At 37.0% G+C, this 27,660-nt stretch overlaps 1 protein-coding gene across 2 annotated transcripts in view; it reads right to left on the bottom strand.

The window, feature by feature from the left end:
- The window catches only part of gudu (Armadillo repeat-containing protein gudu), a 208,131-nt gene that overhangs the window by 24,586 nt on the left and 155,885 nt on the right, over positions 1 to 27,660 (bottom strand). For both annotated transcript variants that reach the window (XM_083139471.1, XM_083139470.1), the window contains exons 7-9: positions 20,230 to 20,454; positions 10,844 to 11,140; positions 513 to 701 (exon numbers count right to left, since the gene is read on the bottom strand). In XM_083139471.1, the coding sequence (XP_082995597.1) occupies positions 513 to 701; positions 10,844 to 11,140; positions 20,230 to 20,454 (711 nt within the window). The remainder of the gene's footprint in view (positions 1 to 512; positions 702 to 10,843; positions 11,141 to 20,229; positions 20,455 to 27,660) is intronic.

The following is a 27,660-nucleotide window of genomic DNA, read 5'->3' as shown; positions in this document are numbered from 1 at the left end:
CCATATAATTAAAAACTCAAATTCATAGATCCTTAAATATGCATCTGCATATTCTAATTAATTCTACATATATGCAGGCAGTAGCAGAAATGACACCTTTTTTTCCCCCTCAGTTAGCCATGTAGTTTTAGTAAATGAAATATGTGTAAAAAACTGAATGTGGTTTAACACCATCACATGAACACTTAATATTTTGTTGCTGTATTCATCACTTTCACTGTTGCACATAGCAAGATGTTCTTCAGATTTTATTACCAAATTTTATATGTTGATTTCATGGATACCATGGTAAACATACGATAAAAGACTGACAAACCTGTATATCTTTACACAAGGACAATCAGTCAGTCACCCGTTCATCATATCATCACGATTAGCCAAAAGGGGCAGAAAAGCACCATCAAATAACCAAATTCAATCAAAGATTAGAATTTCTGTGGCCCAGGGGAAAAAAGGTGTTACTTCTGCTGTGCTTTGTGTATATATAGTGTATTATAATAAAACACACTCACCGTGTAAACAAGATTGGACAAAGTTGTTACAACATCATGGTCAGTAAGTACCGCCAGATTCTCTTGATCCAAAGCTATTTTTGAGATTGATGCACAAATACAAGCCAGCACATTATTATCCTTTGCTTTCAGTAGAGTCACAATTAACTCCAGGCCACCAACAAAACTTCGTATTAATTCTCCAGAGTCCTAAGGAGATAGATTTCAAGATAACACAAAATTTATAATGTCTGTTTCTTTTATTCATAAAATTGATGCATTTTAAAAATGCTTAGTGATATTTTCACATATCATATGTTTTAAACTTAAATTGTGAAATATGTAAAGTTTAATTTATCAAAATCCTCTTGTATGAGAAGTTACTTCAATTTTAAAAATCAATAGAAATTAAACAGAAGAAACTGAAAGTTTATCAAAATTAAAGTCATTAGCTTTCACTATGCCTTGCAGAGATGATCAAATTTACTGATTTTTCTGTGCGTTTCCAGTTCAAAGTTGAGTAAAGAGAAGATAAGAGTATTTTATGTTCTCTTTCTTTTTCTAAATTTCTTAAACACATAGGACTAAAAAGCTGCATTATGATCCTATAATACTACAAACAAAATATTATTGTTTTACAATTATTTTTAGACAAAACACACTGACATTTACTATACAAAGTCAAGCATTTTGATAAATTTTGCTCACATCTTGAACAGAACAATATTTTTTGTGGAATTAAAGAATGTATATAGGCATAAAAAAGTGAGAGATTAATCCCCACACAAATATAATTTTTTTAAAAATGAATTTTAGCCAAAGCACATTAACAATGAATACATTTCAGTTTGAGTCAAATTTACCCAAATATTGCACTATCTTCAATGCTTGAAAGTCTGTAATGGACGTGACATAGCAATAGCTTATCTACACAGATCATTAAATGAATCATATGACTGGCAGACATGTGATGTAAGACTTACCGATCACATATTTGTGGATTGTTGCAGTCATACAGGTGCCAAATATGTTATTACTTACAACCATCAGTTCATTATATTTTTTCATGGTTTTGTCCACTTTCTACTAGAATGTAACATAAACATCAGATTACATGACACAGAGCCCAGTAAGGGGATGCAGCTGCCATACAATTCCATCACCCAATTTGTTTAACTGTTAAGAGCATGGTTTCATTCACATTATATTAATGTAATTTTCATTTGTTTTTGGAGTTTTTCAATAGTTTGATAGTTAAGTCTCTTGTTTGATCCTAACCTTTAGCGGTCGGACCTCTTGCGTGCCTGACTTTTGAATGGAGTCTGTGCCATTTCAAGTGCGTGCTTGCTGGAAAAAAAAAAAGTAACTCAAGAACTAATTGTCGTAAACAGATAAAATTGGTTTTGTTTTCTTTCTTAAAGAGGTATAATTTATACATTGCGCCTCCAAATAATTAGTATTAAGGGAAGAGGAAGAATAAAGTTTTTTCTAAATTTCCCCAGTGCCTCCCTCAATAGACCGAAGTGAATGAAAAAATGTAGTAGGTGGCGATGGTACATTCCTACAACCATGCAAACTTTCGTTGAAATCTGACTGATACTTCTTGAGTTAAAAGTAACAACATTATATAAAGTGGCAGTGTTGCAAGCTTTGGGACAATGTCCGAAATTTCACATTTAGCATCGGCACTATGGATACTGGATGGACCAAATTTGGAGGGAAACACAACACAAGATTACTCATGAGGATATGTAATGCACATGCTGTAACTTTGAAAAGAAAAATGAAATTACATGGTTCGGAAATTTTGCATAATTACGGAAAATTTCAAACTTTGGGCCTTTGCCCCCACTTCTCCCCTGGACTCTTAATTGTCAGATGTTACATAAAGTGTTGTTCTTTACTCATTCTTACATTTAGAATTTAAATTGTTCAAAAAGATGCTGTGGTTGAGAAGTTACAGCCTTTTACCTTCAATGGGTATACACGCGGTGGTTGAAATTTTGACTGTCTGGATGCTAAAGGTTAATATACAGCGTAGGTAAACTCAGTTCTCACATTCTTATAACCATGTATTAATATCAGCTTCATTCCCTCATGTATAAGTCAAAGTTCCAAAGAGATTTACTCATATCTCACAACAGTATCGTTTATAGACATTTCTAACAGTTATGTAACTGCAATAGAAAATGAAAATTAAGTGGTACACCCATATATTTCTTTCAACAAAGAGGCATTCTACAGTGTGGCCACACAGTGGGCGTACCCCTGGTTTTTCGTCGGAAAGTATTGTTGTTGATTTACAATCGTTCGACCATGATGAAACACATGAAACTTCATTTTAAAGTGCAAGCCGCACCATTCTTGTCACGTTAATGAACTCTCTGATGCTGATAGGATGCGACGCCGGAATATCTCCGCAAAACATCTGCCAGGACATGGGGCAGAATTCAGCTGTGCTACGATCATGATGGTCTCCATTCCGATGTCTTGGACAAGTGAACTATCAAGTATGTGATCACATAGCTATAACAACCACCACTGTAGTATCAGAAAAAGAGGGGGATACACTCACTTCGTGACCACGCTGCACAAACTGAAGGGACAGAACTATTAATTTTCCAAGATGACTTAGTCATTCTCTAGCACTTACATTAATATTACTTAAGGTCGAGCCCATACAACTTCAAACCGATGCTTATACTCTTACAGATTCCCACCAATATCGATGCCTGAAAATGTGACGAATTTACCGAGTCAATCTGCTCGTAAATTACATCACATGGTTCCTCCACTTCACACGAGAGAAAGAACCGGTGATAGAGGAAGATCATTTCCGTAACATCTTTGGCTCTTATGCATTTGAAGCATTGGAACGAGTCACAACTCTCGAAGCAGACAATTAACCAAGCGAGCCGCTGACATCATCTCAACCCAGAACCTATCGCTAAGCCCATTGCTCACGTTCTACACGCCCACTAGGCTCGCTAGACAGATTCGTACAGTTCGCTGGAGATGTTCCGAAAGTAATTCGACTCTACCTTACTTGCATCATACCTTGTCGCGCTTACGTCATTCATCGCTAGGTGGCAGCATTTGTCTTTTGCTGCGATTAACGGTTTTTGCACATACACAGTTATAGTTGAGGCATTGTATTTGATGAGAGGAAGTACGACATGCACAGGGATCACTGAAACACCACGTTTTATTTTACATTCTTACGATCCATGAAGCATGCTGTTACTTGCATATCGAAACGAGGCTAAGGCAATCCAAGCAGAGAAAAGGGAAGTAAGTAGATATTCGTGCGAGGCATCATATTTGGACAGGATGCAGTGATACGTAAGTGAATTATGTAAGTACTATTTTTACATGGTTTGAAATATGTAGTTTGCCTCCATCTGTGCTTCTCTGGTTGAATGAACATTTTGTATCAACGATTAATTACGATGTGTGTTAGCCCATTGATCCTACAGCAGAACCTCGTATATTATAAGCCTGTTACGTACCTTGACTGTAAAGTTGGGCAATCATACATTAAAGAATAGTGAATATTAAATTACGTAAATGAATAGAATCAAGTGGTGCTTGTGTGCACGTAATGTACTCGTGCAAGGGTCTAGCAACATTTAGACGAATTTAGTTTTGTGTTGAACTTGACAAATCATCAATACTATTGTATTAAATGAAGGTAGTGCATTCAATACCACTCTAAACTGTTGTATTGTGATATAATTATCGAACCAAAGAGAATCATTAATTGTTGCACAGGCGCAAATGTTATGCGTGCTTATGCACTTTCAATTGTGTTAATCATGATAAATTAATTTAAGTAAATGTTGGACATTTAAAGACGAGTTGATGTTTTATGTGCATTGCACTTATGAACGAAGTATTACTGCGATAGTTGCAATGAGATGAATGATGCAACTGAGAAACTAATTAGTACATGATTTGTTATGTTCACATGTACGGTGAGACGGAGATGAATTAAGCAAATAAAATGGTTGTTATTGTTAAATTTGAAAAGGGTATTGTTTCCTTTATATGCATTCCTAATTTCAGATATCCTCTCTCGATGAGTATTAGGATGATGGAGGTAAACCAAGATTGAATAGTGTATTACAATTGATAATAGTGTTTCTTTTGCAGCTGTTTGCCCATTGCATGTTGATGCATTTGAGTGTTAATATTCACGTTAATTCCATACTATTCTTAGAAGCACTGCATAGTTTGATATCTCTCGCGAGAGATCTAGAAGTGAACGTTACACCAGGCGCTCATTACTTCGGTACTATTATCGTATGGGTGAAACACCTACGAATCATATATTTCGGACTTCTTTACATTGCTAACGTGTTGCGGAACATTTCTTAAGGAGAAATAATGCATTTCTAACTAAGATAATGTTTATTTTCTCTATTTACGAGTACTTACTGTTACTTGTTGTTTCGAATCTGTAACACATTATGGCCGTGATAGCATACTGGTTTAGGGGGCGTTCTGAGAGTGTTTTGTCAATTTATGCAGTGGTGCAACCTCGTTCACCGGAAAATATCTACTTTCGTGCCCCTATTTGAAATTATGCTAATACGTCGCATTTACGTGTAGAACTTGTAAAATAACCTTGCGATTTACCACGTTCATTGTCCATACACAGCAATTCGGAACAATCTTTCTTTCGCAATTCGTTAATGCTCTTCCTTTACGCACAATACTCTTGCAACCTTGAATATTGACGTCAGACGAGGAATGCCTACGTGGTTAGGTTATGCCTGTTAGGTTAGGTTCCATTAGCATAAATACAAAGAAAAAATAATATTTTCGCTAAGAGACGCGTTACCTTTGTATTGCCTAACATGAAAAAGGTCTCTCCTGTGACGTCAGAACACAATGTTGCTAGAGTGTTGTGCGATAAGTGACACCCATTCGGGTCGGAACCATCTTTCTTTCGAAATTTGTTAATGCTCTTCCTTTACGCACAACCATCTTGCAACCTTGAATATTGACATCAGACGAGGAATGCCTACGTGGTTAGGTTAGGCCTGTTAGGTTAGGTTCCATTAGCATAAATACAAAGAAAAATTGTAAAAACAGCTCTCTCCTGTAACGTCCGAACACAATGTTGCTACAATGTTGTGCGATAAGTGACACCCATTCGGGAAAAATGGCTTGTTCCGAACTCGACAGGTGGTTCTAGTGAAAACACGGCGAGGCTGAAACACTGGCTACGGGGTTGCATCGTCTTAACACATGGAACATTGCACTCTCATGCAAAAAGCAAATGGCGGGAGCAGAAACAGCATGTCGGACAGAGATTTTCGCAGAAAACAAAACGCATTCACATTAAAATGGATCAAATCTACATTCAGGAACTTCCAAAACGCTCAAGAAAATGATTTCCGTAAGTACTTTCTCCTGTAAATTTGAAGGAAATTTGAAGGAATCCGTTTTACCCATACGATAATGTTACCATAACTTCTACCCAAAGATTTTGTACTATGCCTTGGAGGGGAGTTATATACGGACCTTATTACACGTTTTCCAATCTTTAGTAATACTCCAGGCACAACCCCAAGGTATGTGTCACAAAAACTGTAATGATTTAAAAGTTTATCAAAACAATGATTTTTTCCACCTGTTCAAGCGGCTCCAGCGGCCACCCAACATTGTATAAAGTGAGTACCTGGAGGAAACTCTGAGGGAGTAAAGGCAGCCACCTTCAGCAGTGATCAACAAAGTGTGGGCCCCCAACTCCACAACCCCTATACGCCTTCATGGCATGGTGCAAAGCACAGGGGCACTTTACTTTACTTTTATTAGTTTGTAAGAATTTCTTTCCTATTATATGGATTAATTTACCAAGAGCTTTGCTTTAAAACTTAGAAGAATTACATCAGAATATTAAAATGCATGTTGTGTAATCACAAAATCCAGTTTTTCACTCTAAAGTGGAATAAAATAAAAAGAGACTTTGGATGCTAAATTTCGAAAACATTTGCTTTTTGTGCCACTTTTTGCTAATTTGCGAAGATGGGGATGAGTGATGACATGATGAAATTGATGAATGGACACTCACACACACCCATGCCCAGGCCGAGATTTGAACCCAGGACCCCTGGCATCGTAGTGTGATGTGCTAACCACTCTGCCACAGGGGCTGACGCTCATTAAAGGAAAGGTATGAGCCATTTTTTTTTTCTTCTCTGCAACATCTTACTACCTTTCCATGGACTTTACATTCCTAAAAGGAAAACTGTGCCAAAGGAAGGCAGTAATTTTCATCAAAACTTCCCCCATCCACTACACCCTCAGTTGTGTAAGGGATTTTTCTGTGCCTCCTACTCTTGCACCACCCAGCACGTAAATTATTGGGGGACCCTTTGTCAAAAAAAAATATCTCAAATACTAAATGTATACTACTGATGATGCCAGAGGGGTGGACATATGTACAATAACCAGTCCCCCCCCCCCCCCAATACTGTGCCTTTCCATATTTTGTCATCAACTGGACACTAAATCAGGATGATCATATAAATAACTGGAAAAGGAAATTGGAAATATTTACTTCTTTCACTTAAATGCAGACACAGATATGATTGTTTCTTGAAGAAGGGGGAAGACTTAATCGGAACAAATATTCAGTGCATATACTTGTTTGAATGATAACATTTTTAAAAAATATGTTACATATATGAACACAAACGTAAAGTTTTCATTTTAACGATAACACCAAAAAGTCGAAAGCAAAATAAAGTGTTTGAAATGTATTTGAGTGCTTAAGGAGGCAAGTTTCGGTGTTTCAGAATCTGAAAATAATGTGAATTGTCCCATTTTTCAGAATAACTTCGAATTTTTGCACTTTAACATGAGAAAAGCCGAGAATATGTAACATAAACTGTTCTGTTCAAAGAGAGTTTCCTGAACCGCTACGAGTTCTGTTATTTCTAGGCGGTAACTTTCTGTTGTTGAAGGCTTCAAGAAGTCTAAAAGTAGGAAAGAACACAAGGAGTACATGGCCCTTTGAAACATGAAAGCTTTTGCTAAAGCAAACACCCCATTGGAGTGAATGGGAAAAAAAACTGCAATTTTCTCTTTAGAAGTGTGTCTTGTTGTCAGTGAATACTGTGAACATTTACTACAATATGTGGAAAACCATCAGTGTTATTGTAAACTGAAAAGTGGAAATATGATTGTTTTCAAAGATTTGGGTGACATCCTTGAATAAACATTTCGTATTAGTGGCCAATGAGATGAAATAGCTTTTCCAAATACAAGAAATGTGGTTATTACTCACAATGGTAAGCTTTAAATTTATTATTTTTCTTTCTGTCATTCAAACTAAAATTTGTCTCAATTTTCAAGAAATAAAGCAATGTAAAAATCTTAAGCATATAAGGAACAGTAAAAACACATGTAAAAGTAACACCGATTTTAAATTAATAACATCATACTTTGCCCAAATTGGAAAAATTAACATCAAAATTTTGGGAAAAATAAAATGAAAACTTCAGTACACTAAAAAAATACCATTTTGGGAAATTGTTTCAAAGACAGTAAACCTTCATCTTTTGGACTTTGAGGTTGATGGGGCTTAATCTCCAAAAGCCAGCCCAAAATTCAACAGAAAAATCACTTACATTTGGGTACTTTTTCTAATAGTGACGAGTATTCATGTACTTTCAGTGCTGGGGTTGTTGGTGTTGATCCATTATAACAAGGTCAATTGAAATCTACCAGAAAGAAACAGAGCAGTGATGGAAATCAATTCACTGATCATGTGTCACTAAATGGAAAGCCAATTGGAAGGCCTTGACTCTCAAAACATGATTGCTCCACTGACAAGGAATTTACTTTCAACGTTAGAGAACCTCAATGATATTAATCATTATTTTAATAATTCCATTTCTTGTTGATATCCACTGAGCATGTATATGACTTAAACATTTTCATGAAACAATACTTTTTTTTTTAGTTTTTTTCAAAATAATAAAAACATTTGTAATACACTGGAAAACAAGAAATGTCTTCAAAATTTCAAAATGAAAAAAAAAATGAACTTCATAAAATACCCCAAAATAGTGCTACATTTAACTCATACATGGCACACTGTGCTACAGAAGAGGGATGTAGAATACATGACATATTATCAGGGATTCTATGTTTGTCGCTTGCATCAGAGGGTAGGGGAGAGAGGCAATGCACCCTTCAATCAGATTGGCCTGTGTTAAATAAAATAATCCTGCCTTTGTTTTTTGCATTGCATTGGGTGAGTCGTGTCTGCAACTAAGAAAGCTGAATTGTACTGTGTCTCATATACGAGACATAATTGTTGATTTTCCCCCCATTAAAAACCAGGGTGTGCATTGTACACGCAAGTTCATTAAACACATGTAAATATGGTATTTTGTATTTGTCAAAGCAAAACGGCCTTGTGAGACTGCAGATTAAAAACAATGTCATTATTATCCTTTATGTTGGATGAGTCATTGCTGTCAGAAGTGAATATGCTTTGGAGCAGCCAGACATAACATTGGCGTAGCCTCCCTCCAGACAGACTGACACCAACAGAGGAAAGGAAGGAGAAGGTAAAGGAACAAGTCGTAGAATTAAAGTTTCTGTGTGTTTTAAAGATAAAGCACTTGTTGAAGAGAGAAAAGCTGGACTACAGCATTCATTTTTTTTATCTGTTGAAGACAGAAAAGCTGGACTACAGCATTCATTTCTTTTCATCAGCCGCGTGCTCATTCCCGAACCAAGTTGCAGAAAGAAAGGGGGATGGATAATTGCTTTCTTTTCCCATGCTGTCAATGTAAGGGACACAGGAGCAATATTTCCTATGCATATAGGGAAAATAAAGGCTCCTTCATGAAATTATTGCATAGCAGTGAACAGCAGTTGCAGATTAATGAGCTATTGTGAGGGGTATGGGTGACTTTTCTTTCCACTCATTCCTAAACAAATATTGGTTAACCAGGGTTGGCAAATTCTTCTTACTTGTTTCCCCATAGCTAAAGTGGCAAACAAGAAAGGAAACGTTTTCACAAGCAACCTCCTCCCCCCCCCCCATCTACTAGTAAGAACTCCATAAAAACATGAGTAAAGAAGTTTGAATAGTGATTGAGCCCTCTTCTCAATTATCCACATGCATTTTGTGGAGGCAGAGAGAACAAAGACACCTCGGTCACAGTTTAGAATGTGTTTAAACCCTAGAGAAAGAAGAATTTAGTGACTATAAGTTTGGCAATATTGCGCTTGTTCCCCGATCATAAGGCTGAAGTTCAGGGTCACGTTGTGAATGAATGAGACTGCTGCAAGAACAAGGAAGAAGGGAGGGAGGTTATCTGACATACCGAACAGACTTCTGACAAATTTATAACATGGGCAGGGCTTGGAAAATGTATAAAGTGGAAAAGGAGAGTTACAGCAAACATAAGATCGAGATAAACGTCCTAATGTTTAACATGGTCTTTTGCCGGAACTTGGATCACTGAATGGATTAAGTGAGTATATCTTGCTTACACCTCCCCCCACCCCTTGGGTGTCTATTTCTTGTGAATTTACATCCATTATTTAGGACAGATTAGTGCAATATACCGAACTTTGGTGTTGATATAGTAATCCTTTTCTTTCTGTGCATACTTAATTTTACCAATTATAACACCATTAAGCCTTGTTTCCATGATATGAAAAACTCAATATGCTGACCAAAGCAGAAATTTATTTTATTATAAAACATAAACTAAACGTAACATTTCAACCTTCTAGCAAACCTTTAATTTTACCATTTTAATTATATTTCAATAATACGTTTTTCTTAGTAATACTTTTCTTTTTCCATCTGTCCCTCATAAAACATAACATATTTCACTGGATTTGCATGTGAGTGATATTATTTGTGGAATTTCTGGGACAAACTAACCAAGCACCCTTAATACTAAATTTATCAACATCTTTCAATTTTCACAAAAAAGTGGCCCAGCCTCAGCTCAGCCTTCATGACAAATTTTGCTTTCCTCGCACTTTTCTATACATTGTTCAGTAGAGTAAACATGAAAGTATCACACAAAATAAATTTTCTAAGTGAAAAAGCAAAAATATAGGTCTCCTTTAAATTTTGGAGGGCACCCAATTCAAATTTCCTTTATGCCAACATTTTTTTTTTTTTTTTTTTCACATAATGCAACATTTTAGCCCTATATGTTTTTGAAATCAGGAAAAAAAATCAACTGACCCTTGTAAACACACAGGTTCTTCAACTTTACATTTTTTTTTAATTGAAATGTTTTTCAATTTGTTTCCAGTGTTAATTACACAATTATGCAAATTAAAAACTAAAGTTTCTGACTTACTTTGGCATTTTCAATACATGGAACCAAGGCCCAAGCAGCATTCGCCTGAACTTTCTTGGATGGGTTCTTCAGCAGAGACCAAATAAGACGCACTCCATCCAGGTCCTCAATGGCAGGCATTATGTTCTTCTCCCACGCACACTCCCCCAACACCCTCGGCACATGCTCCAACAAAGCTGGGTTGGTTTCAGACAGTAGGTTCACCAGCGGTCTGATAGCTTCACTGTTTGCAATGGTTGTTCTGTTCGTTGGTACCCTGGCACATTCTGCAAGAGCTCCCACTACATTTGTCAGAACCTAATGACAAAGAAATACAACATCTGTAATTATTTTATTTCTTTATTTCTATCTTTTTAGCTTCAGGCAGGTGATAAGAGCAATATAAAGAAAACAGACAAAGCTGTAAATTTCTTCGTCAGAATAGTTAAACATAGACGTCCAAACATGAAATTCTATCCACTCTACAAATTCACGACCTTTCTCTTCGCCGTCAACTTTCAGATTTAACACATCTTTACAGAATCATTAACGGACAACTTTTCACCAGCAAATTCTTTCCACTTCTTAATATCAGAATCCCACGCACCTACAGCAAATGCAACAACTTCTTTTACAATAAATCTTCAAGGCTATCTTTAGAAGAAAGATCACTTCTCTACAGGCTACAAACCATTTACGACTCATGAAAAGATGCTCCAAGCTTCCATTTATCAAAACAGACTTACAGAAAAGTGTGCATCAAGCAGCTGTAGAGTAAATAATGTTGTCTTTACCTATTTCTTATTATTCTTGTTATATAACTATATATGTATATGTATATATCTCTGCGTGCGTGCGTGCGTGCGTGCGTGCGTGCGTGCGTGCGTGCGTGCGTGCGTGCGTGCGTGCGTGCGTGCGTGCGTGCGTGCGTGCGTGCGTGCGTGCGTGCGTGCGTGCGTGCGTGCGTGCGTGCGTGCGTGCGTGCGTGCGTGCGTGCGTGCGTGCGTGCGTGCGTGCGTGCGTGCGTGCGTGCGTGCGTGCGTGCGTGCGTGCGTGCGTGCGTGCGTGCGTGCGTGCGTGCGTGCGTGCGTGCGTGCGTGCGTGCGTGCGTGCGTGCGTGCGTTTGTCTTATTATTTTGTTTATTTCTTTTCCTGTTGGTATCCTGATGTAAAATGGCTTTTTCTGCATTAAGTTCTTTTCAAATAAATAAATAAATATCTGATGAATGACCAAACTTGATTGGAAAATAATTCAAAATCACAACACAAACACAATACATTGATTGATTTGGTGTTTAAGTCCACTTTATGCACAGTAAGGCTAATCGGGACTGGACCTACAGTTTAAAGTGGGATCCGAACCACTCTGTGCCTCCACCGGGTATCGAACCCGGGACCTCTTGATTACAAGGCAACGACGCTACCAATGCGCCATCTGGGAGGCCCATAAACACAATACAAGCAGATTCATAAATCCCCTGACAATTCCAAAATGTGGGTGGTTATGGCATACCAACATAGTAAGGGGGACCTACCTTGAACACTGTAGAGACATGGTTGCCACTAGAGCACTGCATAGAATCTATTTCGCTTACTCACACTCATTCGAGTCTACCATGGTTGAGTGTTTAGAATGGAATATAATTTTAATATGACAATAATCATAGACACATATATGTAAAATATCTCTCCTGGCAGTTTCAGTCCACCATTATCTGCTTCATTTCATATATCACTCACTGTATTGGTAAAAATAGACGAAACTACATTTTAACATGGAGCTAATGACTATGTTTACTTAACCTTTTGGGTCCCAATCGTCTCGATCAAGATACCCAAATGTAACCCTCATGGTCACAAGCATCTTGATCGAGACGCTGTGTCAAGGTAGTAGTTTTTACGTTATAACTTTCCTATTTTTGGCTACACTCCATATGTACGCCGAATGTGCATAAATTATATATCGTCTGAATCTGCGATTCATTCTGCGTACAACAGCATATCGTTCATATCAGAATTCCTTTTGGGGGTACAACTCACATTACATTGGTCATATGATAATAAAGCAATGTTTTCACTCCCACCTGGTAACTGCATTCGAAGGAAGCTTGTATATCAGTATCCGATGTCAGGGTGCAAGCAGGGGGTGGGGGGGGAGGGAAGACTGGTTTTTGATTCTGCGTTGTGAGAATGGAATTTCGAACCGCGCTGAAGGAAACCTTTTTTTTTTTTTTTAGCACAAGTGTCCACAAGTTGCAACACAGATTACCTTGCATTGTCTAAAAATAGAACTTCAAGCAGCTGCAAGAATTGGCGCTCATTTTTCACTGCGTTATAGCTTTTCATCTGTGAATGTTCATTCTTTTTTATGGGGGGGGAGAACACCATTTTTTTTAAGAAAAGTATTATTGAGGGGATTTCCCCCCTTTCCCCCTCCATATGTACGCCGAATGTGCATAAATTATATATTGTCTGAATCTGTGATTCATTCTGCGTACAACGGTATATCTTTCATATCTATAGGGCATTTAGTTTCTGAGCTATAGTCATTTCAATGTAACTCTGCAGTTCGCTCAATTCCGAAGCTTGAGACAGAGGCGTACAAGCCTTTTGTTTCAGGGGTACAGACACTGCTGGGTTGTAACGATTCCATTGGAAGTCAATGCATTCATTACAACCCAGAACTGTCCATGACTGTACAACTCACGTAATATTGGTCATATGACTAAAATGAAAAATATTTTTCTGTTTCTTACATGCCAGCGATAATTTCTATGTGCATTTTGAACTTTTCATATCCTTTTCTTCAGGGGGGGGAGAAACCCCTTATTTTCTTAAAAAATATATATTTTTCAGGGGATTTCCCCCCTTTCCCACTCCATATGTACGCCGAATGTGCATAAATTATATATCGTCTGAATCTGTGATTCATTCTGCGTACAACGGCATATCGTTCATATCTCCAGGGCAAATAGTTTCTGAGGAAAAGTCATTTCAAGGTACCACTGCATTTTAAAGCTTGAATTAGTGGCGTGCCGACCATTCCTTTTTGGGGGTATAACTCACATTACATTGGTCATATGATAATAATGCAGCGATCATTTCCATGTGCATGTCGACACTGTCATGTATTTTTTTCTTGAGGGGGGAGGGGGGACCCCATTTTTCCCCCCGAAATTAGCCCCCTCCCCACCGCCACATATACGCCGAATTTGCTTAAATTTCAAATAGTCTGAATCTCTGGTTCATTCCACATACAACAGTATATCACTAATCTCTCTAGGGCAATTGGTCTCCGATCTACACTCATTTAATTGAAACTCTGCATTTTGCTCAAAATCGGCTTGGGACCAAGGGGGTTACATGTGAAAATGGCCTTGGGACTCAAAAGGTTAAGTGTCAATTTCACTGCAACTTTCACCTTACAATCCATACTTGAGGGCCTACCACAGACAAATTATGATTATACATATAATACAGAGCTTCAAGCCTATATCGCTTCTTTTGCCTGTTTGAGCGTTATTGACTCAAGCAAAGAAGCTCTCAATTCTGTACACTATACAGGGAAGCAATAGCGGAAACTGACACAGTTGAAAGTACATGATAATAGAAGCAAAAAAAGTCTCAGTAAACATGGGTCTGCAAACGAGCTGTTTTTGGGATAATTGCGAATGTGTGGTTACAAGCTGCCACTGACTTCATTGTTTGTAAACGTCGTCCTAAAGAAGGTAAAAAAGGTAAAGTGCTCCCCTGTGCTTAGCACCACACCATGAAGGCGTATAGGGGGTGTGGGGGTAACGCCCCACACTTTCTTGATCCGGTCGTGAGTGGGGGTGATGTGATCAGCATCACGCCCCTGACCGCCTTTACCCCCCAGGGTTTCCCCCAGGTACCCATGTTATTCGACGCTGGGTAGGCTCCGGGGCCGCTTCCACCGTTAGAAAAGTTCCCGGATTTGAACCGGCCGGGGATCGAACCCGGGACCTTTAGCATGGTAGTCAGACGCGTTACCGACTGAGCCACCGCGGCCACCAAAACGTCGTAAACGTCGTAAACGTCGTCCTAGTAGGTAAAATGTACTTTTCGCTGCTTAAAGGTTTCATTTCCACTATGCAGTACAGCACAACTGGCATGACTCCCACAGTATGATTAGACTGTGTACTGATTGCATCCATCAAGTTTCATTACAACGCCACCTCTCGGAAATGTTCTGTTTTGTAAACAAAGAGCAAACTTCGGAATGCACAAGGAGTAAAGCACTCTGTGTTTACAAAATGCAATCAGTGACAGCTTCTAACCACACGTTCACACACATTATTAGCATTTTATCAACTATGACGATGTTTACAAACAAAGAAGTCAGTGGCGGCTTGTAACCACCCATTCGCAAATATCTCGAAAAAGACTCGTTTGCAGACCCATGTTTACTGAGACATTTTTGCTTCTATTATTGTGTACTTTCAACGGTGTCAGTTTGCGCTATTACTTATGATACACCCTGAATAGCATCAGCCGTGCAAAATATTTGGTGCTTGGACAAAATGCTCTCCCTGCAGCACTCTAGCTGCCACCTTGAAGTGTGCCTTCATGATTGTTTATTATTATTTTTTTATCGAACGCAGGACTCCTTGATTACAAGATGATGACATTCCCACTATGCCATCAGGTAAGCCCAAGTTGCATTTGTTGTTCACCTCTGAAAGCAGTTACAGTGAATCTGAATCTGAAGAAGAAGTAGGAAGTGATGAAACAGAGTATGCTAAAAAAAAACCTCCAATTTTCAGTGACTTGTTCAGAAAATTTCACACTTAAGGTGTTAATCACCAATGCCGGATGATACTCTTCAGGAGTCAGTCTGAAGAAAATGCCACATTTGCATGGAGTTTGAATATTCTGGAAATTATGCAAAATTCATAATTGTCGTTATTTTCGCAACAGCATTATGAAGAGACACGAACTAGGGTATTAAATTATTATCTCATGTGAAACATTATTTTTGAGCAATGGTATAGTCCCATTGGAATTCTTACATATTAAATTAATAAATATTCTGAACTACATTCAATGGTTAAAATTTTTAAGCATTGGCATCGAGATTGGTGAGAATCAGAAATGGTACCGGTATTGGTTAAAGGCTGTATCAACTCAGTTCTACTTGTTGCGAGAATAACTTAAAGTTCAGAGACTCACACAGTGGTTTCCACACACCACCAACACCCCCAAAATGTCTCAAATGTTTCACAAAGGCCCAATTTATGGTCATTTTGGCTCTAATGTATGAACTGACAACTTCCAGATGATAAATTCTGGATAAACCCTTGGACTCGCATAATAAACTGTAGGATCACGATGATCTATAATGAATAGAGTTCTTGAGTTTCATTTAGGAAGCTTTCAGACTGAAGCATGCATGGCTCATGCATTGCATTCAGCATTGGGGGCTGAAGTCATACGACACATATTCAGTTTCTGCAAATAGACCTTCTCTGCCAAACAAGTGGAGGGAGGAAGGAGCTTCTTGTTCTGGTTTTATAGTATGGGTGTACAAATAAATTTAGTGCCAAAATAACAATAAATTGTGCTTTGAGTTGTCTGGAAAACGAACCAGAAGCTGTGAAAAGGGTGTTGGGATATGTGGATGAATTACTGGCACATTCTTTCATACAGCCCAAATTATAATGAATAAAATATCAATTGCAAATTGAATCTGCAAGTAAAAGAAAATGACTAAACAGAACCGGTCCCACAGTTCTTAAAGAGAAATCACAACCAATGACATGTTCACACTAGAATTGATTATTTACCTCTTTAATGAATGTGTTTTTCAAAGTAACTGCAGTGCAAAAGAAGTGGCATATTTAGACATTTACTTTCTTTAACACTTACAGTGCTGACCTCTAAGTCACTTTCCGTCCAAAGAATGCTGACCATTTTAACTACTTTTTAAAAATCATATCTCAAAAGCTAAAAATGTAAAATATATGTATCATACACAGTTGAAAAGTTTGATTCTTCCTCTTTATTTTGATATATGATATGTTACATTATAACCACATGGTTACCTTCGATGTTTCATCATAAATGATATGAAATGTACTAAAAATAAAAAGTTGACAAGATATATGACATAGAAAAGGGAAGCACATACATAATGATATGCTCATATGTATTATGGTATACTAATTTTATTGTTCTACAAAAATAGTTTTTTCATTCAGTACTACATTTTCAGCACTGATACTGCACTACAGGGTGTCCCAAAAATAGGTGGCATAACTTCAGGAGCAAGTTCTTCGCATGGAAACAATTAAAAAAGTTTATATATATAACTTGGAAACCACACATTTCCATACCTATCTTTATAAACTTTTTTCATTGTTTCCATCCGAGGAACACGCTCCTGAAGTTATGCTGCTTATTTTGGGACACCCTGTATAATATATCACTCATGCTGTAAAGTCTTTTTTTGAATGAAAAATCTCGAAACACGGTTCGATACAAAGGGCGACTTTGCAATGACTGCACTGGTAGGATGTGTCCTTCCTTTTAGCATTTGCCCACCATAAAGTGGCAGTATGAGGAAGTACGATGTCCAAACATTACTCAGGATTGCTAACTCCGTTAACATACGGCAAATGACCATTGAAAAAAAAATTGAATTCAACTCCGTATATATACGTGATTAGCACTGTAAATGTTAAAAGTAGGGATTAGTGATTATCCTCAAAAATTATAACTAAATGGTAGAAATTTACACTAATTATAAAATATTTATAGATATATCGGATCAATAAAATAATCGGTAATTTTACCAATAAAAACCGACATGCCTATATCAGCCAATACTGACTAATCTGTCCCATCCCTAATTGCTACCCATGCATCTCTGCCCCAATCTTGCCATTATTTTGAGAAATGTGGCACAAAAGTGATAGGAATATACGATTGTATAGAAAATGTTTCAGCTTCAAACTTGAAGCCCACAGGACAATGCTGTAAGGCAGTGAAGACAGTGTATTTGCTGCAACTTCTGTGAGAGCAGAAACTGTGCACGTCTGCTTTTTGGATATGAAGGTTCAGCAGTATCCATTTGCATGTATTTTGCCATATACCCACCTCAAGCTTCTGTCTGCTGCTCGATGCTTTCACTGTGGCCTGCGAGAGTTCAAACCGCACCAGCATGGCAGACTCATGGATTCTCTTTCTCAGAAGAGGATTTGCCATGTTACAGCCACAAATACATTACTTACTGTGTAGAAATTTTAATGAAAAGTTAATTCTCCAAGTGAATGCCATACATTATTGGGGTTTCACTGCCCTTAAGTACTATGGGGACAACCATGACTGGAGCGATAAAACAAGTGGCAAGGACACTCGTCATTTGAAAACAAACCTTCAGAAATAAATACAACCTTTCATTCCAGAGTGACAAGCTGCACATGTTACCTGCATGTCACTCAGACTATACTGTTTGTTCAATACTGTGTATCATGTTGCCTCAGGTCTGTTGGTAGTGCATGCACACTCAATGCTTTGTCAGATTGGTGGGAGGGTACTGCCTGTTCTGGTGTATGCAGTTTATAGTTAACGTGAGCTCTGAGTGACATGTCACTTCAGTCTGAAGGCTGACTTAGAGGCACTTTTTATGGGAGGTCCATCCAGCATTACGATTAAATTGAATATTGTACCAAATGGAGAGGTGGCTCCAAAATAAAGTATATTTGAATGACATATCATGTAATTTCAGTTGCCTGAAGAAGCACAGTAGTCATTAGAAGTAGAGAATTAAAGACAACAGAGGCAGTCCATCCGAAAAAAAATCTCTCATAATTATCTCAGGGGTTCCCAAACCTTTTCGTTTCATGGCACCCTTAGTGCTTCAAGATTTGTTCCATGGTACCCAAGTCAGAATGTAGGCATATCTAACACTTGCAGCTCTCAGTTAGTGTGATTAGATTGCTTTGTTTAAGTTAAAAAATAAATACATATTTCAAATCCAGAAATATTTTACATGCAAAAAGTATTAAATAAGCACATACAGTAAACCCTCGTTAACACAAACTCGCTTAAGACGAACACTCGGTTAACATGAACAAAATGTTGGTTCCAGCAGGGATGTATTATATCTTATAGAAAGTTTTATCGGTTAACGCAAATTTCGGTTACCACGAATTCCGAACCGTTTTTTAGTCCGTTGTGTCATTAGATCTTATTTAACACAAAATTTCAAAGTTTTTCATAATCTTTTTCTGTTGTTCCTCTGTTGTTCCTCTGCTAGGTATGTAAGAAATCGCTCAACAATCTCTATCATCTTGTCAACAATCAACTTATACAGCATTGTAACCAACAGATTCAGATCAACAATGTGTTCAAATATGTTTATCTATTCTTTAAAACATAGCCAGTACGAGTAACATCAAGATCAAAACTTGGGTGTAATTGCTCGAAATCATGATCGTTGCATCAACAATGAGCTTATACGTATTTAACCAACAAATTCAGTTGTGTGTTCAATCCGAATTGACCGCTAGTTTTACGGAAGCTATGAGTACAGTTGGCCGTGAAGTTACCAGGCATTTGCGTTCCCATCTGCCACAGCGCAATGTAAGTAGGTACAGGAATTTTTCACCAGAAAATGATACGTATTGTAAATGGTTTTGTGTAGAAAGATCTGTATTGCAACAATAAAATTTGAGCCCCCTTTTAGAACGAATTTCTTTAACACGAACTCTTGATTTTTCAGTCTCTTGGGATTTATGTTAATGAGGGTTTACTGTATTTGCAACAATCATATCATTTCAGTGTGTCTCCCCAATGCCACAGTGGTAACGTCTTCTCCTTGTATTCAAGGGGTCCCAGGTTCGATACCCGGTGGAGGCACATAGTGGTTCAGATTCCACTTTAAACTGCAGGTCCAGTCCTGATTAGCCTTATTGTGCATAAAGTGAACTTAAAACACCAAATCAATCAACCAATTATATCATTTCAGTGAAAATATTGGAACATTTCGTGGCACCCCTGTAAACTAGCCACAGCACACGAGGCCACCATGGTGCACAATTTGGGAACCACTGAATTACCTAATTCCACATTACTTTCCTTTTTGACAAAGACACACTGTAATATATGAAGATACTGTGAATACATATATATTTATGGACACCATGTAAATTTACTATTTTTATCAACACAAATTTGAAAAATATGTACAAATATCAAAGCAGCATATAATGGACAAAAGAATCTAGTAAGAAAGCAATATGCAACACATCAGCCACATGAAAGTTTCAAGAATTAGAAAGCTACATTTAAAACTACTACTCCTCAATGGAGTGATGGACTACTCAATACCATGCACAGTTTATTCCAACACAGCTTTTAACAGGCAGTGTATGAAAAAATTTTACCTCTTCACTGTCATCTCCAAGCATGTCACAAAGAATGCGCACAGCCCCTGAATCTTTCAAAATCCGCACATTTTCTGGACTGATGGCACACTTCCAAACAGCTCCCGTAGCTGCAGCTATTAGTGGTTTGTTACTTTTATTACTTGAATCCTTCATAATGTTAACAAGTGGATCAAGACCTCCATATTCCCTCACTAAGTCTCTAGTTGGTTTGGCTTCTGCACACTGCAATAAAACAAATTACAAGTCTCCAGCAATGTTCACTTTCAAAACATGTACTCACACAAAACAACTTATAGAGTACTGTTTATTCACAAGGGGACAGATTAAAGGCATATCTTGTATCAGTAAAATTACTGATAACTTTTCTAATTTGATAAACCTATAAATAGTTTATAAGAGCGACAGTTCAAATGAAATATGTTTACCTTAATATGTTTTTAGCTTTTATCTAGTAGATTTCTGCAGGTAAAGTTGCACAAGTTTGCTACATTGGACGAGGAATATATTATGGATCCTATTTATATTTTCACACATGATCTATTGGAGTTATATTTTAGCATAACCCATTGCTGATCCACATATATTTTCAAGTCTGAGTTAGTGCCTGTATACCTCACGAAGAATATTTGGAATCTATATGCAGTCACTTATGAGCCACTGCGAAGGACTTTCCACCCATCTGCCTGCAAACTGAGGCCATTGTCGAACTTCCTCATCTATTTGTAAACTTGCTGGTGTGGTAAGCATGCATAGACACATTGAATTTATATTTGCTCTACAAGTTTTAGGCTTCCAGAGGATAAGAAACCACTGTTCTCTGCTGGTTCATGCATATGCAGGAGGCGCAATCTTTAAAATTACAAAAATGGTGTTGTGAAGTTCACTTGATCAATGTTGCAGCCTTCGGGTCATTTTGTAAATAACAGTCGACACCTCGTGTAAATTTGAGCTGTTTGCAATCTGTCCTGTAATTTTTGTTGGACTTTTAAGGTTTTCATTTGACTCTCCCTTGTAAATTAGTGAAAAATTCTACAAATTTTTGTGAATACATCATTCATTTTGTTGCATAGCAATTTTACACTGCCTTCCAAAAGTTAAGCAAGCAATGCAAATTTTTGAAAGCGTATTTGAATTTGAGTGGCTGAAAATCGCTTCGGATGTAGATGTCAGTTATTATGTGTAGCTTCCTTTTTGTAAGTAGAGTGTGAATCATCTGTACCTAGGTGCTTAATCTGTGCTCTTGAAATAGCATAAAAGCGAGGATTTCGTGCAAGAATCATCATACTTTCATTGAAGACGCCAGCATTCTGAAGGGTTTGAGGTGCATTTAAAAGCTGATATTAAGTGTTTATAACTTTTGTAGGATTATTTTTAATAATATTCTTGTTTCTACGACTGAAAGGAAACGAATGACAGATAGTGAGCGCTGGCGTGCTCTCAGATGCATTGAAGCAGGACAGTCAATCAAAGATGTTGCTGTTTTCTTTGGCATTGATCATTCGGTAAATTCTCGATTATGGAATCAATTCCAAACAAGTCAAACAGTTGTCCGGAGACCTATGCCTCGTCGTCCAAGGTTTACCACCCCCCTCTGATGATCATTATATTGCTATAGTAGTCAAGCGGAATTAACGAGCGACCTCCACAACTGTTACATCTATGGTTGCAGTGGCACTTGGTAAGACAATATCTTTCAGTACTGTTCGCCAAAGGCTCCACATGAAGGGATTGAATGCCAGAGTGCATTGTGTTCGTGTTGCACTGACCATCCAAGCCAGAGAGGCAAGATTAAAGTGGTGGCATCAACATGTCAATTGGACTGTCTCAGGTTGGTGCAACGTCCTGTTCACGGACGAGTCCAGATATGCCCTGCAATCAGATGATAAGCATGTAAGGGTCTGGAGAGAATGACGTACATGCAATCAGGCCAAAAATATCATCGAACATCACGCATTCAGAGGTGGCAGCGTCATGGTGTGGGCTGGAATTTCAATGGGATATCGCACCGAGCTGCATATCTTTAAAGGCGGTTCTGTGATGGTTGTGCGGTATTGGGATGAAATCCTAGAACCCATTGTGACAGACTACGCTGCAGCATTTGGTCCTGATTTCCTCCTTATCGATGATAATGCCTGTCGCCATCGAGCCAACATCCTTGACGAGTACCTGGAAAGTGAGGGCATTTCTCGTATGGAGTGGCTGGCATATTCTCCTGACCATAATCCCATTGAAAACCTTTGGGATGCCCTTGGGCATGCTATCTCTGCACGTTTACCTCCTCCAGTCAGTCTTAGAGAGTTGGAAACTGCCCTAATGGAGGAATGGCCATTGCTCACATCTGCAATGGTTGATCACCTCATTGAAAGCATGGAAAATCGTTATAAAGTTTGTGTAAGTTTTGTTTTGGTCACATACCATATTACTGTTAAGTTTTGTTTAGTTTGTTTGCCTTTAAACATCATTATATTAATGACCCAAATTAGATGTCATCATATAACTTACGAAAAGTATTTTTTTTTTTATCTTTGTACACAATTCTTGCTTTCTTTAATGCATAAACACATTTGCTACCTTCTTGTACAATTTTGTGTTAATCAAAACTTTACTTTTCTATTTTTTTTTTATTTTACCATCGCATGCTTAAGTTTTGGAAGGGTGTTTGTATTGGATAGGTAGGTACCAGTTTGACTGGAATAAGCAAAAATTTCATATTGATCCTTCCTATGTTTTTTTATGAAATGTACTTATGTACAGTCTCAATCTATTTACAGTTTAATGTCAAACTTTTTGGACTGTTTTATTTGCAGAGTTGAACAATGTTTCAGACAGCATTTACAATTATTCACTTGGAAATATCAGTGATAATATCTATGTTTAAACTGTTTTGCATATCTGAATCCTTAGCACATGATTTATTTTATCTAACATTACCTACAATAACTTAGTCCACTTTAAACTTTCATTTTGGATAACTTTACGGTCACTTCATTTTCAATTCTAATCACACCAAATATTCATGCCATGATATCTGAGTTTTGGGACCAATATTGTTCATATGCACTACCTGATGGGTTTGAGAATAGCAGTTATAGTGGAAAAATTTTATTTTAGGGGCCTATAATCTTGTTTTTCTTTTCAATACCAGCAGTCCAGAATTTTGTCAAAAGGTGCACATAACATGTGTCAAAGTATTGGTACATTTACATGAAAAATCATAACTCATAATTTTGCCCAAGAATAGTACTGACAGAACCTTTGGATTTGACTACCCTGCATTTATTTCACTTGCATTCTATAGATAGTGCCGTTGATTGAGTCGGCAAATTTCTTGAAACAGCACATCTGAATTATAGAACAGTATTTTACTACCTGTTCTCATACATATATGGAAGAAATGAGAGATACCCTTGTACTCAAGTTCCTTGAAAGCAACTAGTGTATGAAGTTCAGGAAACCAAAGTGTTTGGGATATAATACAAAATAGACGCAATTCTGTTTTGACCCATGTAGCAGTGGAGGATATGCATGTTCGGTTGAAACAATTTCCAACTAAAAGTTGCACTGCAAGTGTACATTTCTGTTTCAAGTGTTCACAGGCAGTGTTGTCACATGAAGGTAAATTTCCCTTAGCACAGGGAAATATACAGTACTAAAAAAAAAGTTGCAATTGTGAAAACATTGTGTGGCACCACCCGTTCCTGCAGGAGCACAGAATGCATTGCATGCCGTGGCCAGCTTATTCCTCGACCTCAACTACATAAAAAATGCATGGACGCTCCTGAAGAGAGCCATCGTCAATCATCCCAAACCACCACAGACCCTCTGCAGGGTGGCCACTCCAGGACCATGATAAAATTCAAGTATAATTCCCAGTTTTCATGGCATCCTTTCCAAAAATTGAAGGCTACAAGCAGATATTTTCTCTATTTCAACCTTGGGCATTACCATCTCTCACCATCCCCCTACACCCGGTGGAGGCACAAGTGGTTCGGATCCCACTTTAAACTGTAGGTCCAGTCCCGATTAGCTGTACTGTGCATCAAGTGGACTTAAAACACCAAATCAATCAATCAACCATACCCATACACAAATATATTAACAATATAAAGGGTCTGTGTGATTTCAATGTATCCGAACACACTAATTCAATTCAATCAAACAATATATATATATATTTATGTGTAAAATATTTAATCTAAGGTGCAGAGTTCACAGTTGCCATTTCACATATTCAGACTCAAAATACATCTACAAACACAAGTTGCAAATGTTACGGGATTTACTAATCTACAAAAAAATCATTAATTGTATAAGGATTTCAAATTCAATTTTACCTAATCAATTTTAAAATATCTTATCTTGCAATAATCTTCCGTCTGTCTGATAGATTGTTCTGCAAAGGACACTAACAAAGTAAACAAAAATGAGAGAATAATGAAAGTTGCAATTTTTCATGTCTACGGAGAGAAATTCACGCAGAATACATGCATAATTCCCGGAGCTAATAATTCACGCATAATTCCTGGAACTCAAGGAATTTCCGGTGAGTAGCCACTCTGCTCTGATACTCAACGAGGTCACAATGCAGGACAAGATACACTGCACAACCTGGATGCCATGTCGTGTAGAGAGGTGCATAGGTGCTCGGGGAAACATATTGGTTCCTGAAGACCAGGAACTAGTGTAACCGCGATGGCCGTTGGGACTGCTGACACTCATTATACACCTCTGTTGTCTTAGTTCGTTTTGTAACAGTGCTATTGTGTAATTTTTTCCTCTTCTTTAATTCAACTGTACTGTCGAGTAAAAACATTTGCTTTGTCTGATTTCCTGGCAACCACATTAACTTCTGTGAATATCACATTATGTAACAATTTTTTTTTAGCACTGTAAATAAAATTTTATGTCATTGGTGAAATGGAAAATGTTGCATTTTCCTTTGTTTTGTTGCATAATTTACCCAGTACCTTCCCAGTGCTTTGCACTACGCCATGAAGGCATATAGGGGTGTGGAGTTAGGGCCCCACACTTTCTTGATCACGGCCAAAGGTGGAGGTGATGTGATCCCCACCATTTAACTTTTAAAAATATATAATGGAACAAATGTGTAAATCTAATGCTGCTTCTTGTCATGACCATTTTTTCACATTTTGTACAATTTCCACACAGTATATAAAAATTTATCAATATTCATCAATATTTGTATTTCATTTGTTAAATCAAACAATTGTGTGCGACATTTCTGTGAACTGATGTTTGGTTATATTTAATAATAATAAATGTTGAAGTTTTTTGATTGTGAAGTTAGATTTTTCTATGTCAAAGGGAAACATTAAATGGAAAAGAGAAATGCTGCACTTGTGCTCTCATAGTCTGTGAAGAAAGCATCCAAAGGACATCGTATTCACACTCGTCAAGAATTGTGAGATCCAGACAAAATAAAATGCTTGAAATCAGGGTGGATAAAAATCATGATTTTTTAAAATTGATTTTTGTTATTTAAAAAAAAAAAACTTAAAATTGCTTGTATGGTTTTTGGCACCATACATACAGATATAAGTTTCTTATAGAAAGGCTCTTTCTAGTAAAGGTCCTGAAAATATTTGAACAGTTTGATTAGGGCAAAAAAAATGACATCTAAATAAACATTTTTTCTGTTTCTGATATTGTATATATGAACCTACTTTGGAAATGTTTGTTGAATGTGTTAATGAAACTATAATGATTTTTCCACTGAAAATAAAACATTCTGGATGTACTATATAATTGTAACTTAAAAATATTTGTATAGTCTTTGTAGCTGAATTTTGGTAATTTTTTAAATGATAGTTTGCGAAATATCAGCTGCCATGATTATTTTGAGTTTAATGATAATGGCACTATTTACAGTTTAACATGATTATTTTTTTGTATATTTTTCTACACGAAATGTTTGCTATTTTTGCCCATAAAAATTATTGAATTTTAAATGAAGAGAAATGTAATTGTGTTTGCAGTTTACATAATACATTTCCTTTCAAATGAGCTTCATCCCATCAGTACACATGTTTGTTTCCTTTCTTAGAGCCTAATAAACACCATTAAATGATTTCGAGATTACTGTACTTTCACCAAACGTGATTCTGGTACCTACAAAATCCTTACGTACATTATTCTATAAATTATTTCTTTAAACTGATTTAAATCGGTGATTTTTTTTTATTTTTTTTTTTATTTATTTTTTTTTTTTTTTTTATTTATATAATCAGCTTGAGCTTCAAAATTTGCTTAGATTCTATTTGCCATGTATTCTCGAGTGGAAATGCGGGAGAAATGCTTCCTTGTTGTAAGAAAAAGCATATTTTAAAATATTTTTCACTTATGACCATATTGTGTCAAATTAAGGTTTACAAATATGTGAAAAACCCATATTCATGTCAAGAACAACAACTAGATTTCATTTTCCTGCTTATTCTAGGATTTCCAATCAGAAATACAGGCAGTTCTATGTACTACACAAATAACTTGAACAGAGTTTGTACGTAGTAAGGTATACTAATTTGGTTGAGTGCTTTCTCACAGATATGTTGGTGGATGGAAGTAATGTACAGTCATGAATAGACCAATATACAGGGTGTATCATAAGTAATGGCGCAAACTGACACAGTTTTAAGTACACGATAATAGAAGCAAAAAGTCTCGGTAAACATGGGTCGGCAAACGAGAGCTGTTTTCGAGAAAATTGCGAATGTGTGGTTACAAGCTGCCACTTACTTCATTGTTTGCTAATAATACAGTAAGAAAAGTCATTGGAGATCTCATTGTTTTTATTGAACATTCTACTGACTTTAAGAAACGTTACTATGTTACATGTTACAATTACTGTACACTCGTACCTGTTAAAGGAGGTGTTCAAAGTGTCGTCCTTGCATCTGGATGCAATACTGTATGCAATTCCGCATTGAGTTTCAAATTATTTCCAACACCCCTGGTTCATTTTAGAATTGGTCACAAGCATGTACAATTCTCTCAGGGTAGCTACGATTTTTTGATTATGAAATTCCCTGACTTTTCCAGGTTTTCCAGACCAGAAATAAAATTTTTCCAGACATGTTTGTTGTCATGATTTTTCCTTTTGAACCTCATGTTTTTCAATTAAATATGCAGGCACGTTAATTATTATGAATATGAATATACAGTTATTAGCTGAAAATTTACCAAGTGATTAATATAATGCTATTCAATGAAAAAATAAATAACTATTGTACTTCCCCATTTCCACTAAGTCATTACAATTAAGGTGGTGTAAAAAAATAAATAAAAAATGTGGCATATATCAAACCTTTACAATATAACCTGTATACAACCTTAATTAGCCTATATCAATACAAATGAGAAACAACAGAAAATTAGGTCATGTACCTTTAGAAAATATGCAATAAGTTTAGT

Source organism: Lepisma saccharinum, chromosome 17 (genome assembly GCF_977018435.1).
Source record: "Lepisma saccharinum chromosome 17, izLepSacc3.1, whole genome shotgun sequence".
Classification (NCBI taxonomy): Eukaryota; Metazoa; Arthropoda; class Insecta; order Zygentoma; family Lepismatidae; genus Lepisma; species Lepisma saccharinum.
Note: the sequence above shows the minus strand (reverse complement) of the source record. Positions and strands in the feature narration are given on the sequence as shown.